Consider the following 24,905-nt stretch of genomic DNA (forward strand, 5'->3'; position numbering starts at 1 on the left):
TACTAAACATGGTATGTTGAATATTTAAAGTGATGTTGCTAGAGCTTCCTTAGACCAATAATCAGGAAGCTTTGCAAGAATGTGGTTTATAATTGGAGAAGAAGAAAGGAAAATGAGGAAGAGGAAAGACTCAAAATCATTGGAGCAGTCACCAGCTATGCTCCAAGAAGGGCAGGAGTGCTGAATCAACCAAGCATCACATCCCTCAGTTAAGCAGGTTAGGTTCCCAGAACTGCCATTGCTCCTGTCAGTAAGGAAGGGCTTTGGGGCAAGATCACTACTGGCCAGGAAAGTATAGAAATAAAAACATCACGTCAGCATCAGCACCTTAAAATGAGGTGTTTACAAATGGTGTTCTCACCAAATGATCCCTACAAACTATTACACATGCCAAGCACATCAGAGGACAAAGTAAACGGCCTTTATTCAATAAGTCACCTACTACTCCCCAACAGCCTCACATCACATCTAAAACACAAATCCTTAGAGAAATGTCTGATTTCTAACATGCAAAATTGGAGAATTTGCTGCCAAATGAGATCACTGTGTGAGATAACACAGTTTGGATCATGCCCTGCGACTCCCCTTCTGACGACACCCCACTCAAACAGGCTGCTTATCACAGCAGTGCAGGCACCAGAGTGGCAGCAGCCCTAGTGCCTCCAGCATCTCAGACAGGGTCACTTTACAAGTTGAGATGGTGAACTTGAAACTCAGAGTTCCTCACAGACCAGCTACATGAGGAATGGCCACAACATGAAGAGGGGCAGCTAGCGGTCACAGCTTCCCCTAGTTAGAACATCCAGGCCCTGAGACATCCAGGTCCTGCAGAATTCTTAAGATCATTAGGAAGGATGTTTTAGAAGACTATTTAATATTATTTAAAACATTCAAATTATAGCAAAAACATATATAAAGCATGACAACATTTTAACATTTATTTATGAAAAGATAAGAAATACCTAAAACATTTTAGTAAATGTGATTCTGTTTGGTTGCTGTAATTACAGATGATTTTTATTTTGTTATTTTCCTTTTCAAAATATTCTCCAAATGTTACCTATTATTTTGTAAAGACTCTTAAAATTCTTCCTTGAAAAGCTGACAAGAAACAAGCCTGTCCATAGCTCAATTAGTGAGATAATGATCTTCTTCCTTTTAAGCATCTCTGGTCAAACACTAAAGGTGGGGCCGGATGTGAGTAGGAGTTGTTTTATTATTATACCCCAATATTTAATTACCTCCCTATTATAATCTTTCTTGAAGAAAAATCCTAATAATAATCACCTTTTCTCTTACCAGTGACATAAACACAGGGAAGCCACAAGCACCCAATAGCCATACGTGTCTATGAAACAGTTCACCAAAATTGAGAGATCATACTAGGGTAAAAACATCAGGAATGAGTTTGTCTACTATCCAAGAGCCAGAAAGATAGAAATCATAAAATTGGTCTGATTATGATGAAATTGGAAGAAACTGATGGTTACTAAGACAGGTGGTAAGGATAATAGAACATAGTGATAATAATAGTACATAGTGATAATAATAATACCTACCATTAAATTAGGTACATTAGGACTTAGTACTTTATGTGCTTAGACTTATGACTACAGATAGTACTCATAATAGTAATGTAATATATTGTTAATCAAGGAAATAGAGCCAAAACATCAAGTCTGAGATGTGTTTGATGGTGAGTAAATTATTTGCTTTAAGATCTTTTATATCATATTTCTTTTAGGTCAGTGCCCGAAGATTTTAGGGGGAAGCAAATGAAAATACTTTATTTGAATGAGGTGTGGTGAAATAATAAGATGGGCTAACCTTGATACTTACTCTTTTGTGGTGAAAATGAGAGTTAATCAAACAAGAAATGTAGAATAAAGTACAGAAACAAGATAATTTAATTGTTCCTAGTTATTTAGACTAAGATTTTCTTTTGACTACTGTTAAGTACAAAAATAAAAAACTAAATACTATAAATGCAATATGTTAACTGTGTTAGTTTGCAGAAAATTGACATTTGTAAATATTTAGCATTCTGTATAAAAATATATAATGTAATTTCTAATCTAGTTTACTATTACTATGATTAGCTGTTCAGGACAATAAAAAATTCTCTCACTTAAATAACATGTTTCTTCTGGTGGCAGATTACCAAAATTTCAGTTTAAGTCCTTATAAGGAACTGAATCATTCATTAGCATTAACCTTCCCAAAGCAAAAAGGGCCTGTAAATTCTAGTTTTATTTTCTCTAAATGTTAGATCAGACTAGTTAAAAGAATAATTTCAAGAGCTATCAGAAATACAAGATGATCTTCTATGTTTTGTGTTAGGGAGATTAAAAACATAGGCTAAGAAATAGAATAAATCTGACACTTCTCCTCTTAAGAATCTTTTTAAGACAGTGAATGTGCATGGATTTAAAGTTGCCTCCCTTCACACACAAAAATAAATAAAGGAAAGCAAGTAAACTTGGACAAAACTGTGAAAAACTCTGGAGTGAAAAGCAGTTTAAACTCTAACATAGAAGAGGGCTAACAGCATTCTACCATAAGTCAAAGAGAAGTTAAATAAAATATAAACAGAAAAATCAAAGCTGACTCATGATCTCACAGAGCTAAACATAATTTTACCATAAGATCTACCATCATGACTCCTAGAAATTCATGTAACAGATTTCAAAATATGCCCACAAAAAATAACCTATATTCAAATGTTTATAGTAGTTTCATTCATAATTTCCAAGAATTACAATCCACCAAAATGTCCTTCAGTAGATGAATAGATAAATAAATGGCAGTATATCACATCCACAGAGTGGAATACTGTACAGTGACAAAATGGAATGACCTATCAAGACTCACAAAGACAAGGTTGAAATTTAAATGCAAATTGAGAAGTAACAGAAGTCAGTCTTAAAAGCTACATACTTTAAGGTTCCACATATGTGACTTCTGTAAAAGATAAATTTACACATCCAAAGAGTTCAACAAACCCTTAGTAAAATAAATTCAAAGAGAACTACACAGAGGCACATGATAATCAAACTGTCAAAGACAGAATCTTTAAAGCAACAAGAGATAAGTGAATCTTCATATATAAGTGATCCTTAATAAGACTGTTGGCCAATTTATCATCAGATACCTTGGAGATCAGGAGGCAGTGGGATGATATAATGAGAGTGCTGAAAGGAAAAATTGGTAACCTAGAATTTCGCTTCTGGCAAAATTGTACTTAAAAATGAGGGCAAAATTATAACATTCTGTGATAATCAAAACCTGAGGCTGTTCATTGCTTCTAGATTTCCCATGTAAGAAATGATAGAGCTGGGTGCGGTGGCTCACGCCTGGAATCCCAGCACTTTGGGAGGCAGAGGTGGGCGGATCACAAGGTCAGGAGATCGAGACCATCCTGGCTAACACGGTGAACCCCCATCTCTACTAAAAATACACAAAAATTAGCCAGGCATGGTGGCATACACCTGTTGTCCCAGCTGCTGGGGAGGCTGAGGCAGGAGAATGGTGTGAACCCAGGAGGCAGAGCTTGCAGTGAGCCGAGATTGCACCACTGCACTCCAGCCTGGGTGACAGAGCAAGACTCCATCTCAAAAAAAAAAAAAAAAAAAAGAAATGGTAAAGAGAGCCTTTCAACTTGAAATAAAAGGACACTAGAGAGAAATTCAAAACTGTATGAAGATATAAAGGTCTCTGGTAAAAGTACATGGGCAAAAATAATAACCACCATTACTGTAATTTTAACTTGTAACTCCATTTTTTATGTTCTAAAGGATTTAAAATACAAATGCCTAAAATATAATTACAAGCCAAAGTTAATGGACATGCCATGTATAAAGATGTAATCAGTGAAATCAATAACATAAAAAGGGGATAGACTTGTGTCAGAGTTGAATTTTTTATGCATTTATAGTTAAGTTGGTATTAATTCAAACTAGACAACTGTAACTTTAGGATATTATATATCATCCCCATTGTAACCCCAAAATAGATATCTATAGAACATACACAAAAGGAAAAATAAAGGCAATAAAAAGTTTTACTACAAAGATCAACTGAACACAAAAGCAAGCAATCATGGAAGCAATGAAGGTCAAACGACATAGAGTAAATGCAGAAGGAAGACCTTCCTCATCAGTAATTACTTTAAATGGAATTCCTTGAATGGAGAATTCAAGGAATTTTGAAGTTTGTTGATTTCTAATCAACAAACAGAGATTGGTGGAATGGATAAAAAAGAAAAAAGATTCAACTATATGCTATTTAAGAGAGACTCACTTTACATTGAAGATACAACAGTTGTGGAATCAGGAGGACCAGAGAGACCACGGGGTAAAAGGAGGAGGCTTTACTGAGTACACTCAGACCCAGAGGATTAACATCCCGGAGCTGAGCCAGGAACAAAGACAGCACTTGACTTTCACATACACTTTTAAAAGGGGGTAGGCTAACTGGAAGCAGGCTTACAGTGGCATGAAAGTGAGGACACAGAGGCAGAACAAAGGCAGTTAATCAAATTTTAACAGGTTCATAACTCAGGATTACACATGACCATTGTTATGTAACCCAGATGGCCATTATCTAGCTTTGCTCTAGTGCCTAGCATGACTTATTCCATGACCTTCACTACTGCACCCAGGTGGCCATAATTCAGGCCTGCTCAGACAGTTCATGTCTTTCACTGTTCCACTTAGATAAAACAGAATACTTAAAGTTACCAGTTATAGAGAAAAGAAATCTATAAACTTATACCATAAAAGAAAGGAAAATTTCTTTTTCTCCTCCCTATGTTGAAGGAGTGCTGGGAGGGTATCCAGAGTACATTTCTTTGTGTCCTAGCTTCTTAGATAGTGTTTATCAAGGCTTTTCCTGGGTCTGGGCTGTGTCTGTTGCTGCCTAATACAGAAAAGCTTATTTCTTTTTCTTTTTAATTTTATTTTTCTTTCTTTCCTTAATTTCCCACCTCACAAACAGGGTGAAAGTAATAGGATGGAAAGGTAAATTCTATGCAAATAGAAGCAAAAAGAGAGCTGAGGTGGCTAAACTAATATTTTGTAAAACTATACTTCAAGTTAAATACCATTATCAGAGACAAAAAAAGACACCATATAAAGACACCATTTACCAAGAAGATAAAGATATTATAATCATACATTTACTAAATATCAGAACTCCAAAATATTAATATATTTTGAAATATATTAATATTGAAATAAAATTTTTAAATAATTGATGGATCTATGATAAAAGTTGAAAACTTCAGTCTTTCACTTTCAATAATGACTAGAATGACCGAAGTTTGAAAAAAATGAGGATTTGAACAAAAGTATAAACCAGCTGGACCTAAGAGACAAATACAGAATACTCCACCCACAAACAGCAGAATACACATTACAGTTTTGTCAAGAGAACATGGAACACTCTCCAGGATAGACCACATATTATGCTGCAAAACAAGTTAATATATTGTAAAAGACTAAAATCATACAAAGTAATTTTCTAGTCATGATGGAATGAAACTAGAAATCTATGATCAAAGAAAAACTGGAAAATTCACAAATTTGTAGAAATTAAACAACATACTCTTTAACAACCATTGGGGCAAAGAAGAAATCACAGGGAACATTAAATACTTTGAGACTATTAAAAACAAAAGCATGTCATACCAAAACTTATGGGTTGCAGCAAAAGCAGTGCTAACAGGGAAATTTGTAGCCATAACCACATGCATATTTTAATGAAAACAAATACCTCAAATGATTAACCTCATATTATACCTTAGGAACTTTAAAAAGTAAAGCATAATAAACCCAAAGCAAGTAAATATGAGGGAAGAGAGTGAAGATGCATAAAACAAAGGACAAGCAAGCAATAGGGAAAATCAACAAAACTAAATGCTGTTTATTTGAAAAGGTCAACAAAACTGACAACTCTTTAGGTAAATTAAGAGGAAAAAAGATGCAAGACTCAAATAAATAAAAATTTCAAAAGTGTGAAATTTACAACTGGTTTTACAGAAATGAAAAGGATTTTAAGGGAAAACTGAAAATTCTATGTCAGCATATTGGATAACCCAGTTGAAATGAACAAATTCTTAGAAACACACTATTTAGCAAACCAAATCATGAAGAAATAGAAAATCTGAATAGACTTATAACATGTAAGAAGATTGAATCACTAATCAAAAATCTCACAAGAAAAAAAGAATTGAACCAGAAAGATTTACTGGTGAATTATATATCAATTGTAACTGAAAGCAGGGAATATTTCCTGACTTGTCCTGAGACAAGCATTCCCCACATACAAAAAGACACTATAAGAAATTAAAACTACAGATCAATGTTTCTCATAACATTAATGCAAAAAATCCTCAAATAAATTTAGTGTACCAAATTTAGCAACATAATTAAAAAGGATTATACAATATGACCAATTGTGATTCACTCCCCAATCCAAGAATTGCTCAGCATAAGAAAATCAATTAAGGTGATATACCAAATTAGCAGCAGAAAAAAAAAAAAATGATCATCATCTCAATCAGTGCAGAAAGAACATTTCATAAAATTCAACCTTGTTTCATAATTAAAAAAAAAAAAAAACTGCCAGGCACAGTGGCTCACGCCTTAATCCCAGCCCTTTGGGAGACTGAGGTGGGTGGTTTGCTTGAGGCCAGGATTTCAAGACAATCCTGTGCAACATAGTGAAACCCCGTCTTTACAAAAAATACAAAAATTAGGCGGGGATGGTGGCATACACTGTAGTCTCTGCTACTCAGGAGGCTGAGGTGGGAGGATTGCTTGAGCCCAGGAGGTCAAGGCTTCAGTGAGTTGAAATAGTGTCACTGCACTCCAACCTGGGCAACAGAACAAGACCCTGTCTTAAAACAAACAAAAGAAAGTCAATAAACTAGAGATAGAAAGAAACTTCTTCAAACTGATAAAGGCTATATATGAAAACGCACTGCTAACATCAAACTTACTGGTGAAAGATCAAAAGCTTTTCCTTTAAGATCAAAAACAAGATGGGGATGCCCACTTTCACAACATCCAGTCAACATACTATTGAAAGTTCTAGTCAGCGCAATTAAGTAAGAAAAAATAAAAGGCCTCGATCTCCTGACCTCGTGATCTGCCCCTCTCGGCCTCCCAAAGTGCTGGGATTACAGGCTTGAGCCACCGCGCAAGAAGAGAAAACCAAACACCACATGTTCTCACTCATAGGTGGGAACTGAACAATGAGCTCACTTGGACTCGGGAAGGGGAACATCACACAATGGGGCCTGTCATGGGGAGGGGGGAGGGGGGAGGGATTGCATTGGGGAGTTATACCTGATATAAATGATGAACTGATGGGTGCTGACGAGTTGATGGGTGCAGCACACCAACATGGCACATGTATACATATGTAACAAACCTGCACATTATGCACATGTACCCTAGAACTTAAAGTATAATAAAAAAAAATAAAATAAAAAAGAAAAAACAAAAGGCATCCAAGTTGGTAAAGAAGAAATTAAATATTTGTTGACAGATAACATAATCCTGCATGTAAAAAAAAACTCTAAAATATTATCCCAAAACCCCTATTAGAGCTGATAAACATATTAAGAAAAATGAAGATTTGGTTCAGTGAAGTTTTCTTCTATACTATCAACTCCTACACATAAATAAGAAAAAAAATTTCCTAATAAAAATTATGTAAAAGTCATGGGAAATTTTTTACAAATAAAGAAACAGCCAAGTGAAATACAGGGGAGAGGAAGCTGCAGAAAGAGCCCTGTGGACACTCTCAGTCCCCAGGGAAGACATTTCTGACTTTGTCTCACAGGAGTCCTTGAGTCAAGCTATACATCTTGAAACAGATCCTCAAAATATACCAAAATAGAATCTAATCTCCTTAAAGCATAAATCTCACAGGACGTATAAAACAATAACACAATGAAAAAAAAAAGTATTCAGGCAACAAATAGCATGATGAATAGAATAGTATCTCACATCTCAATACTAACATAGAATGTAAATGGCCTAAATGCTCCACTTAAAGGATACAGAATGGCAGATTTTAGACCAAATCTGTGTGTCTACATGACTGCTGATAAAACTGCTCCCATTTGCAACCTACACAGATTTGGCTTCTTTAAAGGTCACAAGTGGATTTAACTGGGGATGAAATGCCTTCCCTTAGCCTTTTCCACATAAGTAAACATAAGAGAACCCTGCCTTACAGTCATAACTAGGGCCCTTGGAGCTTTGATAACAACTGCACTGTCTTATACCACCAAGAATCTACCAGAAACTCAAGAAAGTCTCCATCTTATTAGGTCTGCAAGGGGCTCGATCTTTGGCTAGTAAGATGTAGGAGGTTTTCTGTTCATATCTGCTGAAGTGTGGTGCTGTATTAAGTCTTACAGGTCTTCCACAAGCTGACTTACCTTGATTGCTCCAAACATTGAAGGGCAAATAGAGTTTGGCTTATTACTTCTCATCTTTTCTCATGCTATCTTCAAAAAGTTCTATCCATTAACCTCACCATTTAGTATGCCAATGAGCAATTATATTTATGTATTTTTATTAACTAATTTTTTTGAAAAAATATATTTTGGTTGGCACAGAAGCCATTAATAATGGTGAGATATTCTTCATTAGGTTATGATTAACTTTACATTATTATTAACTACCATTCATTTGAGGACATCACTATGAATTATCATTGCTTCAAAATGTTATTGATGTTCATATTTGTCAACATTGTTCCCAGTTAGCACACAATTTGAAGGGATTAAGAGTCACCTGTGTAATTTTTATTTTCTCCATAAAATACAGCAGCAGATAGAACAGAGAAAATGTCAGGTAGGTCCTCAAGAGACCTTAATTCTGGCCCCAGGTCAATCATTGAGAAGCAGAGTCTCCTTGGCCAGTCTTGCCCAGGATCTTTTCCTGAGCAACGGAGATGAGGTGTGAGTAAGGATGACATAGGAGTTTTCACTGACCCTGCTCCAGTCTCAATGACTCTACACATTTTCTTCCTCTCACAGACCCTTTGTATAGTCTATGATTCCTTTTTTTTAAATGCTAATTTCTTCCCTAAACCTTGAGAGCATCTCTCATTAGGATTCATTACAGAATGCGATTCTGGCTTTTCAGCACTCTTCTATTTTGCTGCTTTCAGTTAATAACTCCTGATCAGTCCTTCCTTTGTCATGGGCTTTTTCCCAGTACCTAAACCTGAGGTTGCAACTATTCCAAAACAATAGGTTCCAACTAATTTCCCCTCAGGCACCCCTTATAACTTGTGTTTCTCAGCTTTTTTATTTTCTTATAGTTTCCAACAATTAACGAGACACTTAACGTAGTTGATTTAGAGTAGTATGAAAATGCTTTTGGAATGGGCAAATCACCTGACCATCCAGGGGAGGCTCATCTGAGGGTAGACCTGTGTCAGCTAGAAATAGAGCACAGAATAAAATATACTAACTACAAGGAAACATTTTGACTCAATCTTGACCTTTTTCCATTTTCACACATATTTTTAAATCAATTTATTTAGTTGGATTTTTAATTAGGATTTGGTTTAAATCCAGACATCAACGTAGGAGAAAGTTGATGCTTCTATAATTTTGAGTCATTAATTCACATACATGGTTGTCACTCTATTTCTACACATGGAAATGTCGCACAAATTTTGTTAGATTTATTTCTATGTCCTTCACGTATTTTTACACACTGATTCATACTATATAATTTTATTTTCTAAGTGCTTGCTTCTAACATGCAGGAACAGAGTTGTTTTGGTTCCCGATTTTGAATCCAGCACTTTTTTAAACCCTCATATTAATTATAATAGTTTATTTGTAATTATTTTACATTTTAATCTACAAATTATCATTTACAAATAGTAATAATTATTTTTATTTTATTGTCTTTGGTTAACATTATTGTTTGCCTTTCTAGTCCCTATTCTTTGCATTTCTCTTCTCTTACCTTAACTGCATTGTTGAACACCTTCAGCACAATTTTGAGTAGATGCAGGGAGAGGAGAGCACTCATGTGGATAAAGCCTTCACTAGTTGACCACTAAGAATAATATTGTAATAGGCTTTTTGTAGGTGTCTCTTGTTTAGATTAAATGAAACCTTTTCCAGTACTAGTTTACTAAGCACTTTTTTCTTTTCTTTTTTTTTTTTTTTTTTTTTTTGTTTCGTTTTTTTGGCTAAACCATGAGTAGAGGTTGATTTTTATCAATCATTTCATTGCTTTTTTCCTTGTTTGTTTATTTGTTTGTTTTGACAGGGAGTCTTGCTCTGCTATGGTGCAATCTCAGCTCACTGCAACCTCCGCCTCCTGGATTCAAGTGATTCTCCTGCCTCAGCCTCCCAAGTAGCTGGGACTACAGGCACCCACCACCAGACCCAGTTGATTTTTGTATTTTTTGCGTTTTTAGTAGAGACAGGGTTTCACCATGTTGACCAGGCTGGTCTAGAACTGCTGGCCTCAAGTGATCTGCCCGCCTCAGCCTCCCAAAGTGCTGGGATTACAGGCATGATTCACTGCACCTAGGCAATCATTTTATTTTACTGCATGAATGAATCATCTGATTTTTTTTCTTTCATCTTTTATGTTATGAAGAACATCCTGGCCAGGTATGGAATCGCAGTTTTGTTAGCCCCATATCGGGAATTGTTGAATATGCTCTTTTTACTTTTACTTAACAGTTTATAATTAAGTGAAAGTTTGAAATTATTTCTTCTTTAATACATGTGGTAGATCACTGGTAAAACCTCCTGGTCCAGAATTTTCCATACAAAAGTATGTTTTAGTGCTACTTCAATTATATTTAGTTACTGGGTAGTTCAGTATTTTGTTTCTTTCTGAGTTCATTTTTTTAAGTTAGGTGTTTAAGTAACTTGTCTATTTTATATACATTTGCCAATCTATTATCATAAAATCGTTCTTAATATCTTCCTGTTATCTTTATAATTTCTGCTCCCTTTATTATTAAGTGTTCCTTTTTCATTCCTGATGGTGACCTTCAATCTAATCAGAGATATGTCACTTTGACTTATTTATTTTCTCTATTATAAGTGTGCTTTCTATTTTATTCATTTCTATTTTCATCTTTATTATTTTTTACCTTAGCATCTACTTTCCTTTGCTTTCTCTAAAATTATACAATGAGAACTTTACTTAATATTGTACCTTTTACTTTTTGACATATGTATTTAACGGTATTCAATTTTCCTAGAAATAATTTTAGCTACTTTCCACAAGTTTGATAAATAACTTAAGATGTAATTTTCGTTAAAATACCCCAGTACTTTTTGTACCTGCCTGTCACCACAACTCTCATGATTTCAAGTCTGTTTTAAAATTCCATTCCCAAGAAGAGAATGCCTCTTTCTCCACACACAATAATAAAGAAAGTGAGAAATTTTCAAAATACAGAGTAGTATTTTAGACATGAGAAAAACAAACTAATTGTTTGGACGAACAGAGGCAGGATGGCGCACTTCTGGGTTCTTCATCACCAACTTTTCCCCCGCGCGCGAAAATGCAGCCGGCACCTGGGAAGGTGCAGATCAACCGGGCATGCACCAGGTGACATCAATCCAAAGAGACCAAGATTTACCTGGTCGCACCTGCAGAACGCCCCGACTCGCCCATGTCCCGCCTATTGCGCTCCCGGCCAGCGTCCAGCACGGACTTCCCAGCCCCCAGTCGGGACTGTATCAGGAACTCCACCCGAGAGCTCACCGGCGACTCTCTTGGCCTCCTTTGCCAGAGGCCGACAGACCTCTCCCTACCCACCTTCTTCCCCTGAAGCTAGGTGACCAAAAATAAATTTGCAGTTTTGCTCCTACCCTTGCCTACCCGCTGGTTCTTTTGTGCCCGCTCTGGTGGTCTTAAAAAAACAAATCACTAATGACTAAGAGAGAGTTTAGAAAGCTGAACCAAGACTTGAATTCTGTAGATCCAAATTCTGTAAAGAAATGTGGGTTTTGTTTTAAATGAGCTTTGTGAACCCTGAATATCTGAGACAGGTCTAACTTTCTAAATAAATTTAGAAATTTCATTTTGCCAAGGTTGAGGACACGCACCTGTGACACAGCCTCAGAAGGTCCTGATGACATGTGCCCAAGGTGGTCATGGCACAGCTTGGTTTTATACATTTTAGAGAGACATGAGACATCAATCAATATATGTAAGATCTACATTGGTTCTGTCTGGAAAGGTGGGACAACTCAAGCAGGGAGGTGGCTTCCAAGTCACAGGTAGGTGAGAAACAAAGGTTGCATTCTTTTGAGTTTCTGATCAGCCTTTCCAAAGGAAGCAATCAGATGTGCATTTATCTCAGTGAGCAGAGGGTTGACTTTGAATAGAATGGGAGGCAGGTTTGCCCTAAGCAGTTCCTGGGTTGACTTTTCCCTTTAGTTTAGTGGTTTTAGGACTCCAAGATTTATTTTCCTTTCATAGCTTAGTACTGAGATTTTATTCTCTTCTAATCCATGGCCTAAGGCATCCAAAGTAAAAAGAATTATATTTGGGATTTAACTACTTGTTTATTTTTCTTCTTTTGTCCGTTATCCACCAAACATAAGAAGAGTAGGAAACTTATCCAAGTTTTTCTGTATTATATACACAGATGCTAGACTGTGTAAACTATGTTAGACATCTGATATGGTTTGGCTGTGTCCCTGCCCAAATCTCATCTTTAATTCTAGTTTCCATCATCCCCACTGTCATGAGAGGGACCCGATGGGAGGTCATTGAATCATGGGGTCAGATTTCCCATGCTATTCTCATGATAATGAGTAAGTTCTCACAAGATCTGATGGTTTTATAAGGGGCTGCTCCCTTGACTTGCCTCTCATTCTTCTCCTTACTGCCACCATATGAAGGACATGTTTGCTTTTTCCTTCTACCATGATTGTAAGTTTTCTGAGACCTCCTCAGTCTTGCAGAATTGTGAGTCAGTTAAGTCTTTTATAATTTCTCTTTTCTTTATAAATTACCCAGTCTCAACTATTTCTTCATGGAAGCATGAGAATGGACTAATACAACACCCAAATAATACAAATTAATTAAGCATTATATAATCTATTTTCCCTAATTCTGACCAACTCTCCTCTTATTCAGTGGTGCCTTCAGTTGTTTAAAAAAAAAAATCCAATTGATCCTGCTAGAGCATCTTTGGCCCCAGCCAGATTATTAGGGGTCACTCCTAGAATGCAGTTTTCTAAGAGGAGAAGGAAGAATAGGAGGATAAAGGGACTTGGAGGAGATATTGTTGGGAATGTGATTCTTGGATTCCACCTGAACTCCAGGCACAGCTTCAGGCAGGGCTACCTCCTCCATCAGGATAGCTGGTCCCAGGATTCTCCAGGGCTCACAGTGTTGCTTTAAAGGAGATTTTATATGAAATTATTGGCCATGGTTACTGAGAGACAAAGTCACCACACTCAACAGCTTGAAAATAAGTATCTATAAATAATTTTATTACTACTTGGTCCTCAAATGCCATGCCATTTACTGCTATATAATCCAAGTGGCTTCAGAGAACAAAAGCAACAGTTTTATATGATACCTAATGCATACTCCCTTTGTGGTTTTTTTAAGGCTATTTTTAAAAATTTAGTTTTGTAGTCTAAAATTTGAGTGACAGCTATTCAGTCAGTATTGCTGAAATAATCAAGCCAGATGTGGACTCATCTAGGAGATTATAATCTGTGTGGACAACCACCTAGAAGCAAACTTCTGGCCATGATACCACAGACTGTGTCATCATTCCAGGTTCTGTGGCCAAGACCCCCAAATAGGAGTCACCTAGTAAAGTTCAAAGAAACTTCCAAAAGGTGCAGCAAAAGAAAGAAAAGAAAAACATAAGAGAAAACATCAAGATAATGGAGACTCAATGCAGAAGGTCTAACTTCCAATCAATAGAAACTTTAGAAATAGAGAAAGAAAAAAATAGATGCTATGAAATCAATTTTTAAAAATCCTAGGTAATCACCTGGATCTAAAAGGCACAAGGATTCCAGATGAGAAGCCCAATTGACTTCCAGTGCATGTTTTAAAAATGACTCATTAAATGTGAAATTTTGAAGCAACATGTAAAGAAACAATTCCAAATCTTCTGAGGAAACTTCTTTAAAAACAAAAATTGCCAGAGTTCAATACCTAAGTGTAACGGAACAGATATCTTCAAAGATTAGACACAAAATGGATTTCAATCCAAAATTCAAATGTTATAGTAGAATAGAGCCACTCTCAGATATGAAAGGACTCAAAAACATGTTTCAGCTGTCCTTTCTTAAATCATATAGGAAAATCAGGAGATAAACCAAGAAGGAAGAAAATACAAGAACCAGCAAAAAGTAGCTTCAACCCAAATTAAAGGAAAAACAAATATTCCAGGTTGACATCTGTGTAGGAGGTCAAGGAGCAACCAGTCTGGATTTATCTAGGAAGAAGGTGTCCTTTAGTAGGGAAGAGTTCAGGAAAAGTAAGTCAATCAAAATATTTAATATTATTTTAAATACATTTTTAGCAATTCAGAGCAATTTAAGGAAAAAAAATATAAGATAAGGCAAGAGAAAAGGAGAAACAGAAAGTGATATAGAAGAGGAAATATAATCATAGTCACTAACTGGCCTGTCAGTGAATAATATTTAGAAGCCATAAAAATTAAAAACTGTATTGATCCTCAACTTTAGAATGAACCTATAGACTAAGCATGATAATAGAATAAAATATTTGTATTTTAATCTAGACTACTGAATTTGTCAGCTTTAGCTGAACAATATTGAAATACCAAAAAGAAAAACTTCTCAGTGGCTTACAGTAACAAAGACTGATTTCTCCTTCACATATGTCTTTTGTGAATTCATTGCAATTCTTTTACAGATTGTGTCTATTCAGAATCCAATCAAAGAAGCTGGGTCTATCTGACACATGCTATTCTAATGGCAGAGGAAACAGAGAGCAATTTCCCAACCCCTTGAATTAGAGCTTGCCTGTGACTTGCTGTGGCCAAGAGAAGGTGGTGGATGTGCTGTGTGCCAGTAGTAAACCCAAGCCCTTGCAAACTTCTGCCCTCTCTCAGAATCTCACCACCATGGAAACATGTGGAGGCTAAAGTGTGGAATTAGGAGAAGCCACATGGAGAAGAGCTTGAATACCTGGAGGCCATCCAGGACACAAGTGCATGACGGGTTCAGGCTGAGATCAGCTACTGAGGCCAGACTGATACAGCAGACCTTCCAGCTAACACTAGGACCTGTGAGCAAAAATAAATGCTTATTGATAAATGCTACTGTGGTTTGCTGATTATTAGTAATGTGGTATTAATATGGTGATAGATATCTGACACTTGTGATATTATAGCAAGAATTAAAGATATTCTAAAATTAATAAATCAAAACCAGAATTAGATATGTTATTTAGCTATATGGAACTAATAATCAAAATAACTAAACATAAAACAAAAATGAAAAAATTAGGAGTATTTCCCACTGGGAAGCAGAACTGAATATGAGAAAAACTATTGCTGTTTTTCTCTATGGGCTGAGTAGTGGCATCTCGTACTCACCTCTTCCATGAAGAAGAACCAAAATAGCTAGTAGATAATCACACTTCAAATAGATCACTAAGAGAGAACATTGGAATTCAATAGAGAGGTGACAAGAAACCCCTAAAACAGAGAAGTGCGGTAACCTGCTCAGTCTGGATGGCTGGGAGCCTGGAGAGAATCCTCAATACAAATAAAGAAAGGGGGGGTAATGGACCTACCAGATATTTGCAGCATATTTCATCCAACAATCACAGAATGTACATTCTTCTCATCAGCACATGAAAACTTCTCCAGGACAGAACATACGTTAGGATGCAAAAGAAGTCTAAAAAGTTGTAAATATTGATATCATGTCAAGTATCCTCTTGGAATAAAACCAGAAATGAATCACAATGGGATAAAATTAGAAATCAATAATGAGGAATTCTGGAAACTGTACAAATACATAGAAGTAGAATAACATGCTCATGAATGACCGTTGGATCACGAAAAAAAAAAAAGAAGGAAACTTTAAGAAGTCTTGAAACAAATGACTATTGAAGCTATGGATTACATAAAAACAGTGCTAAGTGAGAATTTTACAGCATTAAATGCTTACACCAAAAAAGCAGAAAGATTTTAAATAAACAATGCCTCCCAAGAAATTAGGAAAGCAAGAGCAAACCAAACCCAAAATTAGAGAAGAAAAGAAATAATGAAGACCAGAGCAAAACTATATAAATTAGATACAAAACAAAAGAAAGAAAGAATGAACAAAAAGTTGGTTTTGTTAAGACATAAATAAAACTGCTAGCTAAAATAACCAAGGCAGGGGAAAGAAAAGACACAAATGAACAAAAACAAAGAAAAAAGAAAAAAAATCACAATTGAAACCACAGAAATACAAAAGATCTTACTATATTAAACAACGATATACTACAAAACTGGAAAATGTAGAGGAAAGAGATAAATTCCTGAATACATACAGCCTACCACAATTGAATCAGGAAGAAACAGAACACCAGTACAGTGTAATGAAATTGTCCAGTAATGAAAAGTCTCCCAACAAAGAAAATTCCAGGAACAGATGGCTTCATTGCTCAATTTTGCCAAACTTTCAAAGAAAAACTAATGCCAATTCCCCCTCAAAATATTCAAAAAAATAGAAGAGGAAGGAATTCTTCCTAAATCATTCAATGAGGTACACTGGGTTAGCCAAGTTACCATTAAAGCTAAGTATCCAAAATATATTAAGAAATCATAAAAATTAGTCAGAAAAAAACAACTCAATAGAAATGGGTAAAAGCCTTTAGCAGGCACTTCACAAGAATATATGTCAAAATGAATAAACATATTTTTAAAAGCTTCTAAAGGTCATTAATATTTAATAAAATGCATATTCAAAGCACAATAAAAGATAATTATGCCAATACCAGATAGGTAAAACTTAGAAGGGTGACAATGCTTGATTAACTGAAAGAGGGAAAGGAAGCATAAAATCTACTACACAGCTTTAGGCATTTAAATTGGGACAGCATTTTAGAAAACAGTTTGCATCACCTACCAAAGTTAAAGATGCACATACTTCTGGGTGTATACCCTAGAGAAATATGTGATCATGTGCACCCACAGGCAGGAAGAAAACATCATGATGGCACTATTCATAACAATACCAAATAGGGACAACCCCAATGTCAACCAAGAGTAGAATAAATAAAGAAACAAAAATATTGTATATTTATACAATGATATGCTACAATGCAATCATGAATAAGCAAAAATTACACAATGATGGTTGAAAGGAGACAGGCAAAAAAGTGACATACTGTATGGTTGCATTTATATGCAATTCAAAAACTGGAAAACTTAACTATATCTATTAACATAGACACCTCTATGTTAATGGTTAAAAATAAAATGAAAAGCAAGTAATTATGTTAAATGTCAGCAGAGTGTTTACTTTCAGTGATGAAAATGTAGAGTGTTATTGAATAAGGCAATGTGGGGTCTTTAGAAGGTTTGATAATGTCATTTTTCTTGAATTTGGCATTGGTTGCATGAGTGCTCAGCTTGTAATTATTCGCCCTGTACAGCTAAAGTTTATGAACTTTCTGAATGGGCTGATTATATTTTGCCTAAAACGGCCTACTGTTAAGACAATAACTTGGAGTTATTCTGTTTTGCCTTGTGTAAACTCTACCCTGTAATATTCCTGTTGGGGCTTGGGGCACAGCAAGAACAAAATTCCCTAAGCATTCTGCTAGCTGCAATTTGATGAAACTAATCAAATACGTTTCCCTTTAAGATGTGAAAACAGGTCTAACATTTAAGTCTCTAATCCATCTTGAATTAATTTTTGTATAAGGAGTAAGGAAAAGATCCAGTTTCAGCTTTCTACTTATGGCTAGCCAATTTTCCCAGCACCATTTATTAAATAGGGAATCCTTTCCCCATTTCTTGTTTTTGTCAGGTTTGTCAAAGATCAGATGACTATAGATGTGTGGTATTATTTCTGAGGGCTCTGTTCTGTTTCATTGGTCTATATCTCTGTTTTGGTACCAGTACCATGCTGTTTTGGTTACTGTAGCCTTGTAGTATAGTTTGAAGTCAGGTAGCATGATGCCTCCAGCTTTGTTCTGTTGACTTAGGATTGTCTTGGCAATGCGGGGTCTTTTTTGGTTCCATATGAACTTTAAAGCAGTTTTTCCCAATTTTGTGAAGAAAGTCATTGGTGGCTTAATGGGGATGGCATTGAATCTATAAATTACCTTGGGCAGTATGGCCATTTTCACGATATTGATTCTTCCTATCCATGAGCATGGTATGTTCTTCCATTTGCTTGTGTCTTCTTTTATTTCACTGAGCAGTGGTTTGCAGTTCTCCTTGAAGAGGTCCTTTACATCCCTTGTAAGTTGGATTCCTAGGTATTTCATTCTCTTTGAAGCTATTGGGAATGGGAGTTCATTCATGATTTGGCTCTCTGTTTGTCTGTTACTGGTGTATAAGAATGCTTGTGATTTTTGTACATTGATTTTGTATCCTGAGACTTTGCTGAAGTTGCTTATCAGCTTAAGGAGATTTTGGGCTGAGACGATGGGGTTTTCTAAATATACAATCATGTCATCTGCAAACAGAGACAATTTGACTTCTTCTTTTCCTAACTGAATACCCTTGATTTCTTTCTCTTGCCTGATTGCCCTAGCCAGAACTTCCAACACTATGTTGAATAGGAGTGGTGAGAGAGGGCATCCCTGTCTTGTGCCAGTTTACAAAGGGAATGCTTCCAGTTTTTGCCCATTCAGTATGATATTGGCTGTGGGTTTGTCATAAATAGCTTTTATTATTTTGAGATACGTTCCATCAATACCGAATTTATTGAGCGTTTTTAGCATGAAGCGCTGTTGAATTTTGTTAAAGGCCTTTTCTGCATCTATTGAGATAATCATGTGGTTTTTGTCTTTGGTTCTGTTTATATGCTGGATTACGTTTATTGATTTGCAAATGTTGAACCAGCCTTGCATCCCAGGGATGAAGCCCATTTGATCATGGTGGACAAGCTTTTTGATGTGCTGCTGGATTCAGTTTGCCAGTATTTTACTGAGGATTTCTGCATCGATGTTCATCAGGGATATTGGTCTAAAATTCTCTTTTTTTGTTGTGTCTCTGCCAGACTTTGGTATCAGGATGATGTTGGCCTTGTAAAATGAACTAGTGAGGATTCCCTCTTTTTCTATTGATTGGAATAGTTTCCTAAAACCATAAAAACCCTAGAAGAAAACCTAGGTAATATCATTCAGGACATAGGCATGGGCAAGGACTTCATGTCTAAAACACCAAAAGCAATGGCAATAAAAGCCAAAATTGACAAATGGGATCTAATTAAAATAAAGAGCTTCTGCACAGCAAAAGAAACTACCATCAGAGTGAACAGGGAATCTACAGAATGGGAGAAAATTTTTGCAAGCTACTCATCTGACAAAGGGCTAATATCCAGAACCTACAAAGAACTCAAACAAATATACAAGAAAAAAACAAATCACCCCATCAAAAAGTGGGCAAAGGATATGAACAGACACTTCTCAAAAGAAGACATTTATACAGCCAACAGACACATGAAAAAATGCTCATTATCACTCGCCATGAGAGAAATGAGAAACCAAAATGAGATACCATCTCACACCAGTTAGAATGGCAATCATTAAAAAATCAGGAAACAACAGGTGCTGGAGAGGATGTTGAGAAACAGGAACACTTTTACACTGTTGGTGGGACTGTAAACTAGTTCAACCATTGTGGAAAACAGTGTGGCAATTCCTCAAGGATCTAGAACGAGGAATACCAATTGACCCAGCCATCCCACTACTGGGGATATATCCAAAGGATTATAAGTCATGCTGCTATAAAGACACATGCACACGTATGTTTATTGCAGCACTATTCACAATAGCAAAGACTTGGAATCAACCCAAATGTCCATCAGTGACAGACTGGATTAAGAAAATGTGGCACATATACACCATGGAATACTATGCAGCCATAAAAAAGGATGAGTTCGTGTCCTTTGTAGGGACATGGATGCAGCTGGAAACCATCATTCTCAGCAAACTATCGCAAGAACAGAAAACCAAATGCCGCATGTTCTCACTCATAGGTGGGAATTGAACAATGAGATCACTTGGACTCAGGAAGAGGATCATCACACACCGGGTCCTATTGTTGGGTGGGGGGGCAGAGGAATAGCATTAGGAGATATACCTAATGTAAATGACAAGTTAATGGGTGCAGCATACCAACACAGCACATGTATACATATGTAACAAACCTGCACGTTGTGCACGTGTACCCTAGAACTTAAAGTATAATTAAAAAAAAAAAAAAAAGATGTGAGAACAGGTAGACCTACTTTTCATTTGGGCAGTCCCTCTTAGCAAAAGAGTTTTAATCTATTCCTCAGTTCTTTTCAACTTTTTAAAAAATATATGTTTGAAACACCCTGTGTACTATTGGTTGAAATGCTATGCAAAAGTAATTATATAATTGTTGGGTTATATACAATAAAATTTTAGGACTTTGACCATCCTCATAAGATGACTGTCAAACTTCAAATATATATCGAAATCATGACTGTATCCTAGAGCTCCAACATCTCTGACCTCATTTGCAAACATTTCTCCTTGACCACCATTTTCCTTTCTGTTATTTTGTGTTTCTTTAGCACTGGCCATCTCTTCCAACTGGAACAATCTACCTCTAATATACCCATGGCTGCCTCTTCTATTTATTCATGTCTTTGAGCCAAAAGTCACTTCAAAGAGTCTTTCTAAATAATTTTATTTAAATATAGCCCACGCATTACTATAATTTGTCCTACGTGTGTGGGACATGTGTGGAGGTTGTGGGTGGAGGCGGTGATATGTAACTCCCTTAAGACTATAGACTCTTTAAGAGCAAGGACTTTGGTCATCATCATCCCTATCTGCAGGGCATAGAAGACTGGCTGACACATGATAGACAATTAGGAAACACTTGTGAATAAGTTAATTGCTATAAGTACACTCAGCTGAATACATGCTCGCTTACTTTTTACAGATGATGAAACTGAAGCTAACACAGTTTAGGTAATTTTTTCAGCCATACAAGCTAGAAGGGGTAAAAATGAGTTGAAAACCAATAAAAGAGAATCAATTGTTGTACCCAATCCAAAACACACATTTCAAGCAACACTGAATTCAGTGATGGAAAAGCCTAATAATTCTAATAATTCAATAGAAATGAAAAGGAACGCTCACTTGATATAGTTAACAGAAGAGGTTAAAGACATGAAATGCAAACAAAAGCAATGTGGGCCTAACCATGAAACATGTGCTTTATTGGAGAGAAGCAAAAGAATAAACACACTTGCTCTCAAGATAGGAACCACCATCTACATCACAGACAGCAAGGCGAGATTAGGCAATGATCTGGCTGCTCATCTTCCAACAACATGACATCGGCTTTCAGAACTAAGCCTTTTCTCTGTCAGCTCTCAAGTCAGGCAGAGGTTAGGGAAGATGTAGCCTCACACCACAGCTGAAGGGAAGATGACGGAGTGCTGGGACCAAGAAGAGCCACTGGATCTTGTTGTTTCATGGTCCTGATGAATTTTAGTGATGTTACTTGCTCCTGGGTGGATAATTCTGCTGGCAGGGTGGGTATGGTTGCACAGGAGGGCATTTATCCTGGCATGGTGGAGGTGGGCAATGCTCAGGTGGACAAGGAGGAGGCAGGTAAGGCTCAGGGCACTTCGGAGGTGGACAAGGCTCTGGGCACTTTGGTGTGGGGCACACAGGAGGTGGCTGGCAGGGCTGCTTGCACTGCTGCTGCTGGTAAGACATCTCTCCTCAGTCTTACAGGATCTGAAAGATACACAAGCAACAGTGCTCATAAGAGAGACAGTCCTGTTGGTGGAGCAATTAGCTAGAACGTCAAATCTTCAGTATCTAAGGACCAACTCTGATCCCTAATACAGTCTTTATGACTTTATGTAGCTTCTTCACACTTCACTTTTAGGACCTCTTACCCTCAGTTCTTCAGTCTTTCTGGCTGTTCTCTCATTCTACCTTTTTCTGAAAATAAAATTGCCTATGAGACAGCAACAAGTGTTGTCTGAATACAAACACTATCTGAAGAAGAAAAACTCAGATATTGAAATTCTAACCAATAACAAACAAATCTGTACTTTTATCTTCCATGAGTCCCTCGTTACCAGTTTTAATGAGCTGACAGTGGTGCTGAGCCATGAGTTTTTGAAGAGAATTGCAAAAACTTGCGCCCTTCACCCAAGGAGATTGCACTCCAAGAAGATGTATTTGGAACAGATGTGAAGCAGGAGACAGAACAGCATCTTGTGTCTCTCACTCTCCTTCAGTTTAAGATTTTGTTTATTTGACTCCAGGTTCCTCATAACCTTCATGTTTATCTACCAAATACCAGCTAAAATTTACCTTCAAGACCTCATTATCTTCTTTTTCCTATCCATGAGAATAAATTGGTTAAAACAAATAGGCATTTCTGTCCCCAGGTTAAACCCTAACACCAGCCAAGTGCAAGAAAGGCTTCTAAGATTTGTACTCACCAGAGTCTCCAAAGATCTACAACTGAATGTCAAGAAGATAGCCTCAGTGTGGTGAAGAGTCCTTTTATAAGGGGCAGGCAGCCCTACACAGGGAACAGCCCAGGACTAGCATGATGTGCTTATTTCCCAACCAAAATACCACCTGCATGCAATCCATGCTGGTGTCACAAAATTTCCTAGTCCATGATCCTCCCCAGCAGGATAAGTGCACAGTGATTCACTTGGGACATTATCTCAGGTTCCTGATGCCAGTGGCAATTGTAGAATGTGACAAATTGTGTGACAACTCTGGTGCTTTCCTATAATTAGAGATGGTGCTTCTCCTACTTCCCAGCTTCCGAAGTATCTTTTATGTAAAACTACTCCCATTCATTTTCACATGCCCAGTATCCAGCTGTGTTCTCTTTAGTAGAGGCCAGTATGTGCTGATCCTGCAGCCTGGCTATATCCTAACCCTCAACTGCAGTTTTTCTTTACAACTAACTTCGCCTTTTATCATGGCCTATTGATCCTTAGGCTTTTCTTGACAATTAATTGACTTGAACAGGGCCACAAAATCATATATCAGCTTCCTAGATGCTAACAGCCCCACCCTGGGTGTGTTCTGACATGGTATTAATGGGCTTGAACAAGGCAACACCATCCCTCAGTTTCCTAGGCCATGAGAGTCATGTTGGATACTCTCCTTAAAGCTTCACGTTTGCAGATTTACACACTAACCTCATCTCCATGGCCCTTGTAACTATGAGTGACCTGTGGTCTACTAGAAAACCAAACTCATCTTCTCCCATTTTCTTCCAAACTGACTTAATGTATGTGCTGCATCCATTTTGAAGTTTTTCCACTCATACTCTTTAAATATTGTGTGTTACTTTCTCCTACATGTTAATTCAATTTACTCCTTCACAATTTCTCTCTTTTGAAATGAATTTAGTAGGATTTCAGGCTTTCTTTGCATATTCAAGGAATGAAGTTCTGTAAAGCTATTTATCCTGTCATTTACTTCATGGATATTTTTACCTAAATAAGTAAAATATGGCTGGCACAGATCCCATGGATAATTTCTTAGTATAGCTTATTTAACCATATTAACACTTCAGCTAGTATTACTCACTGTCCCAACTTGAAGAAAACTTGAGTACCTTAGTTATGCATACATCTACAGCCACCACAACTGTGTGACATTAAATATTTCCTAACCTCCTTGAAACACAGTTTACACAGCTGTAAAACAAAAATAAAAATATACCTACCACAAAAGTCTCCTGCAAAAACTCAAAGGGTGGCCTAAAGTTATGCACATTACATAGTGGATCTTCTAAGAAATATAAACTCTAAAATGAAGAAGAAATAAGAATAACTAATAACTAACCATAACTAACCAATAATTTTGAACATGTCAAAAAAGATAATAAAGAATGCCATTGTTTGGAGTAAGGCCTATCCAGTGAAGATCCTTGCCCTGCATCCCCTGTTCTTCCAGCTGTAGTCACTACTAATTAGATGGCATGGGTACCATAGCACCTGCAGGGTCAGCACCTTGTTTTCTGGAGAAACCTCCTCTCACTGTCTGAGGGAAGATTTCATGCCTTGTTCTCTTTACCTAGAAGAATGCTGTGTTGTATCTGCAATGTTTCAAACTTGATTGGGTTGGTACAATAGAGAAACAGAAACAAACTGAGGACCTAACATGGGAATTTGAAGAGGTAGGAAAGTCTTTGAGTTGAGTCCTACTATTAAATTCTTTCTCAGCATCTCAGAGGAACAACATGAGTTTAGTCATCCCTCCCTAGTGCTCTGAAACCAAACAATTTAGTCATCTAAGTTACTATCAGGAAACTGACACACGTCAGGGATGCCAGAAGGAACAGGGATGCTCCTGGGATGGGTGAGGCACTTTCATAGCATTCTTTCTCATGTTGAAATCCTAGGAACTATAGCTGATGCATGCTGAAGAATTAGCTAAGGATTACGTGACTTAAAACAGTTCTATCAACAGAATTTTAGACCTACATTTTTTGCCTCATGAATTACTAATAGATTCCAAAGTTATTTTTACCAATAAATTATTTGGTTTATCAATTATGCTTGATAAACTGAAGGAGGATTGGGCTTTTTAAAGAAAAGAATGCTTAATGAGGTTTTCCAGCTTCACAAAGAAGAATAATTTTTTTATATGGAAAGAAAATAGCTAAAGGACAGATGATCCTCATCTTCACATATA

The 24,905-nt window shown here is 36.7% G+C and overlaps 1 protein-coding gene across 1 annotated transcript; it reads right to left on the minus strand.

The window, feature by feature from the left end:
• Positions 1-21,409: 21,409 nt before the first annotated feature.
• On the minus strand, positions 21,410-22,720 carry SPRR2G (small proline rich protein 2G). Its single transcript, XM_023213772.2, has 2 exons — positions 22,682-22,720; positions 21,410-21,962 (listed from the first exon to the last, which is right to left on the minus strand). Exon 2 carries the CDS (start codon positions 21,939-21,941, stop codon positions 21,720-21,722), a length of 222 nt encoding a protein of 73 aa, XP_023069540.1. The 5' UTR covers positions 21,942-21,962; positions 22,682-22,720; the 3' UTR covers positions 21,410-21,719.
• Between the last annotated feature and the right edge of the window lie 2,185 nt (positions 22,721-24,905).

The sequence above is a fragment of the Piliocolobus tephrosceles genome, chromosome 1, assembly GCF_002776525.5.
Source record: "Piliocolobus tephrosceles isolate RC106 chromosome 1, ASM277652v3, whole genome shotgun sequence".
Taxonomy (NCBI): Eukaryota; Metazoa; Chordata; class Mammalia; order Primates; family Cercopithecidae; genus Piliocolobus; species Piliocolobus tephrosceles.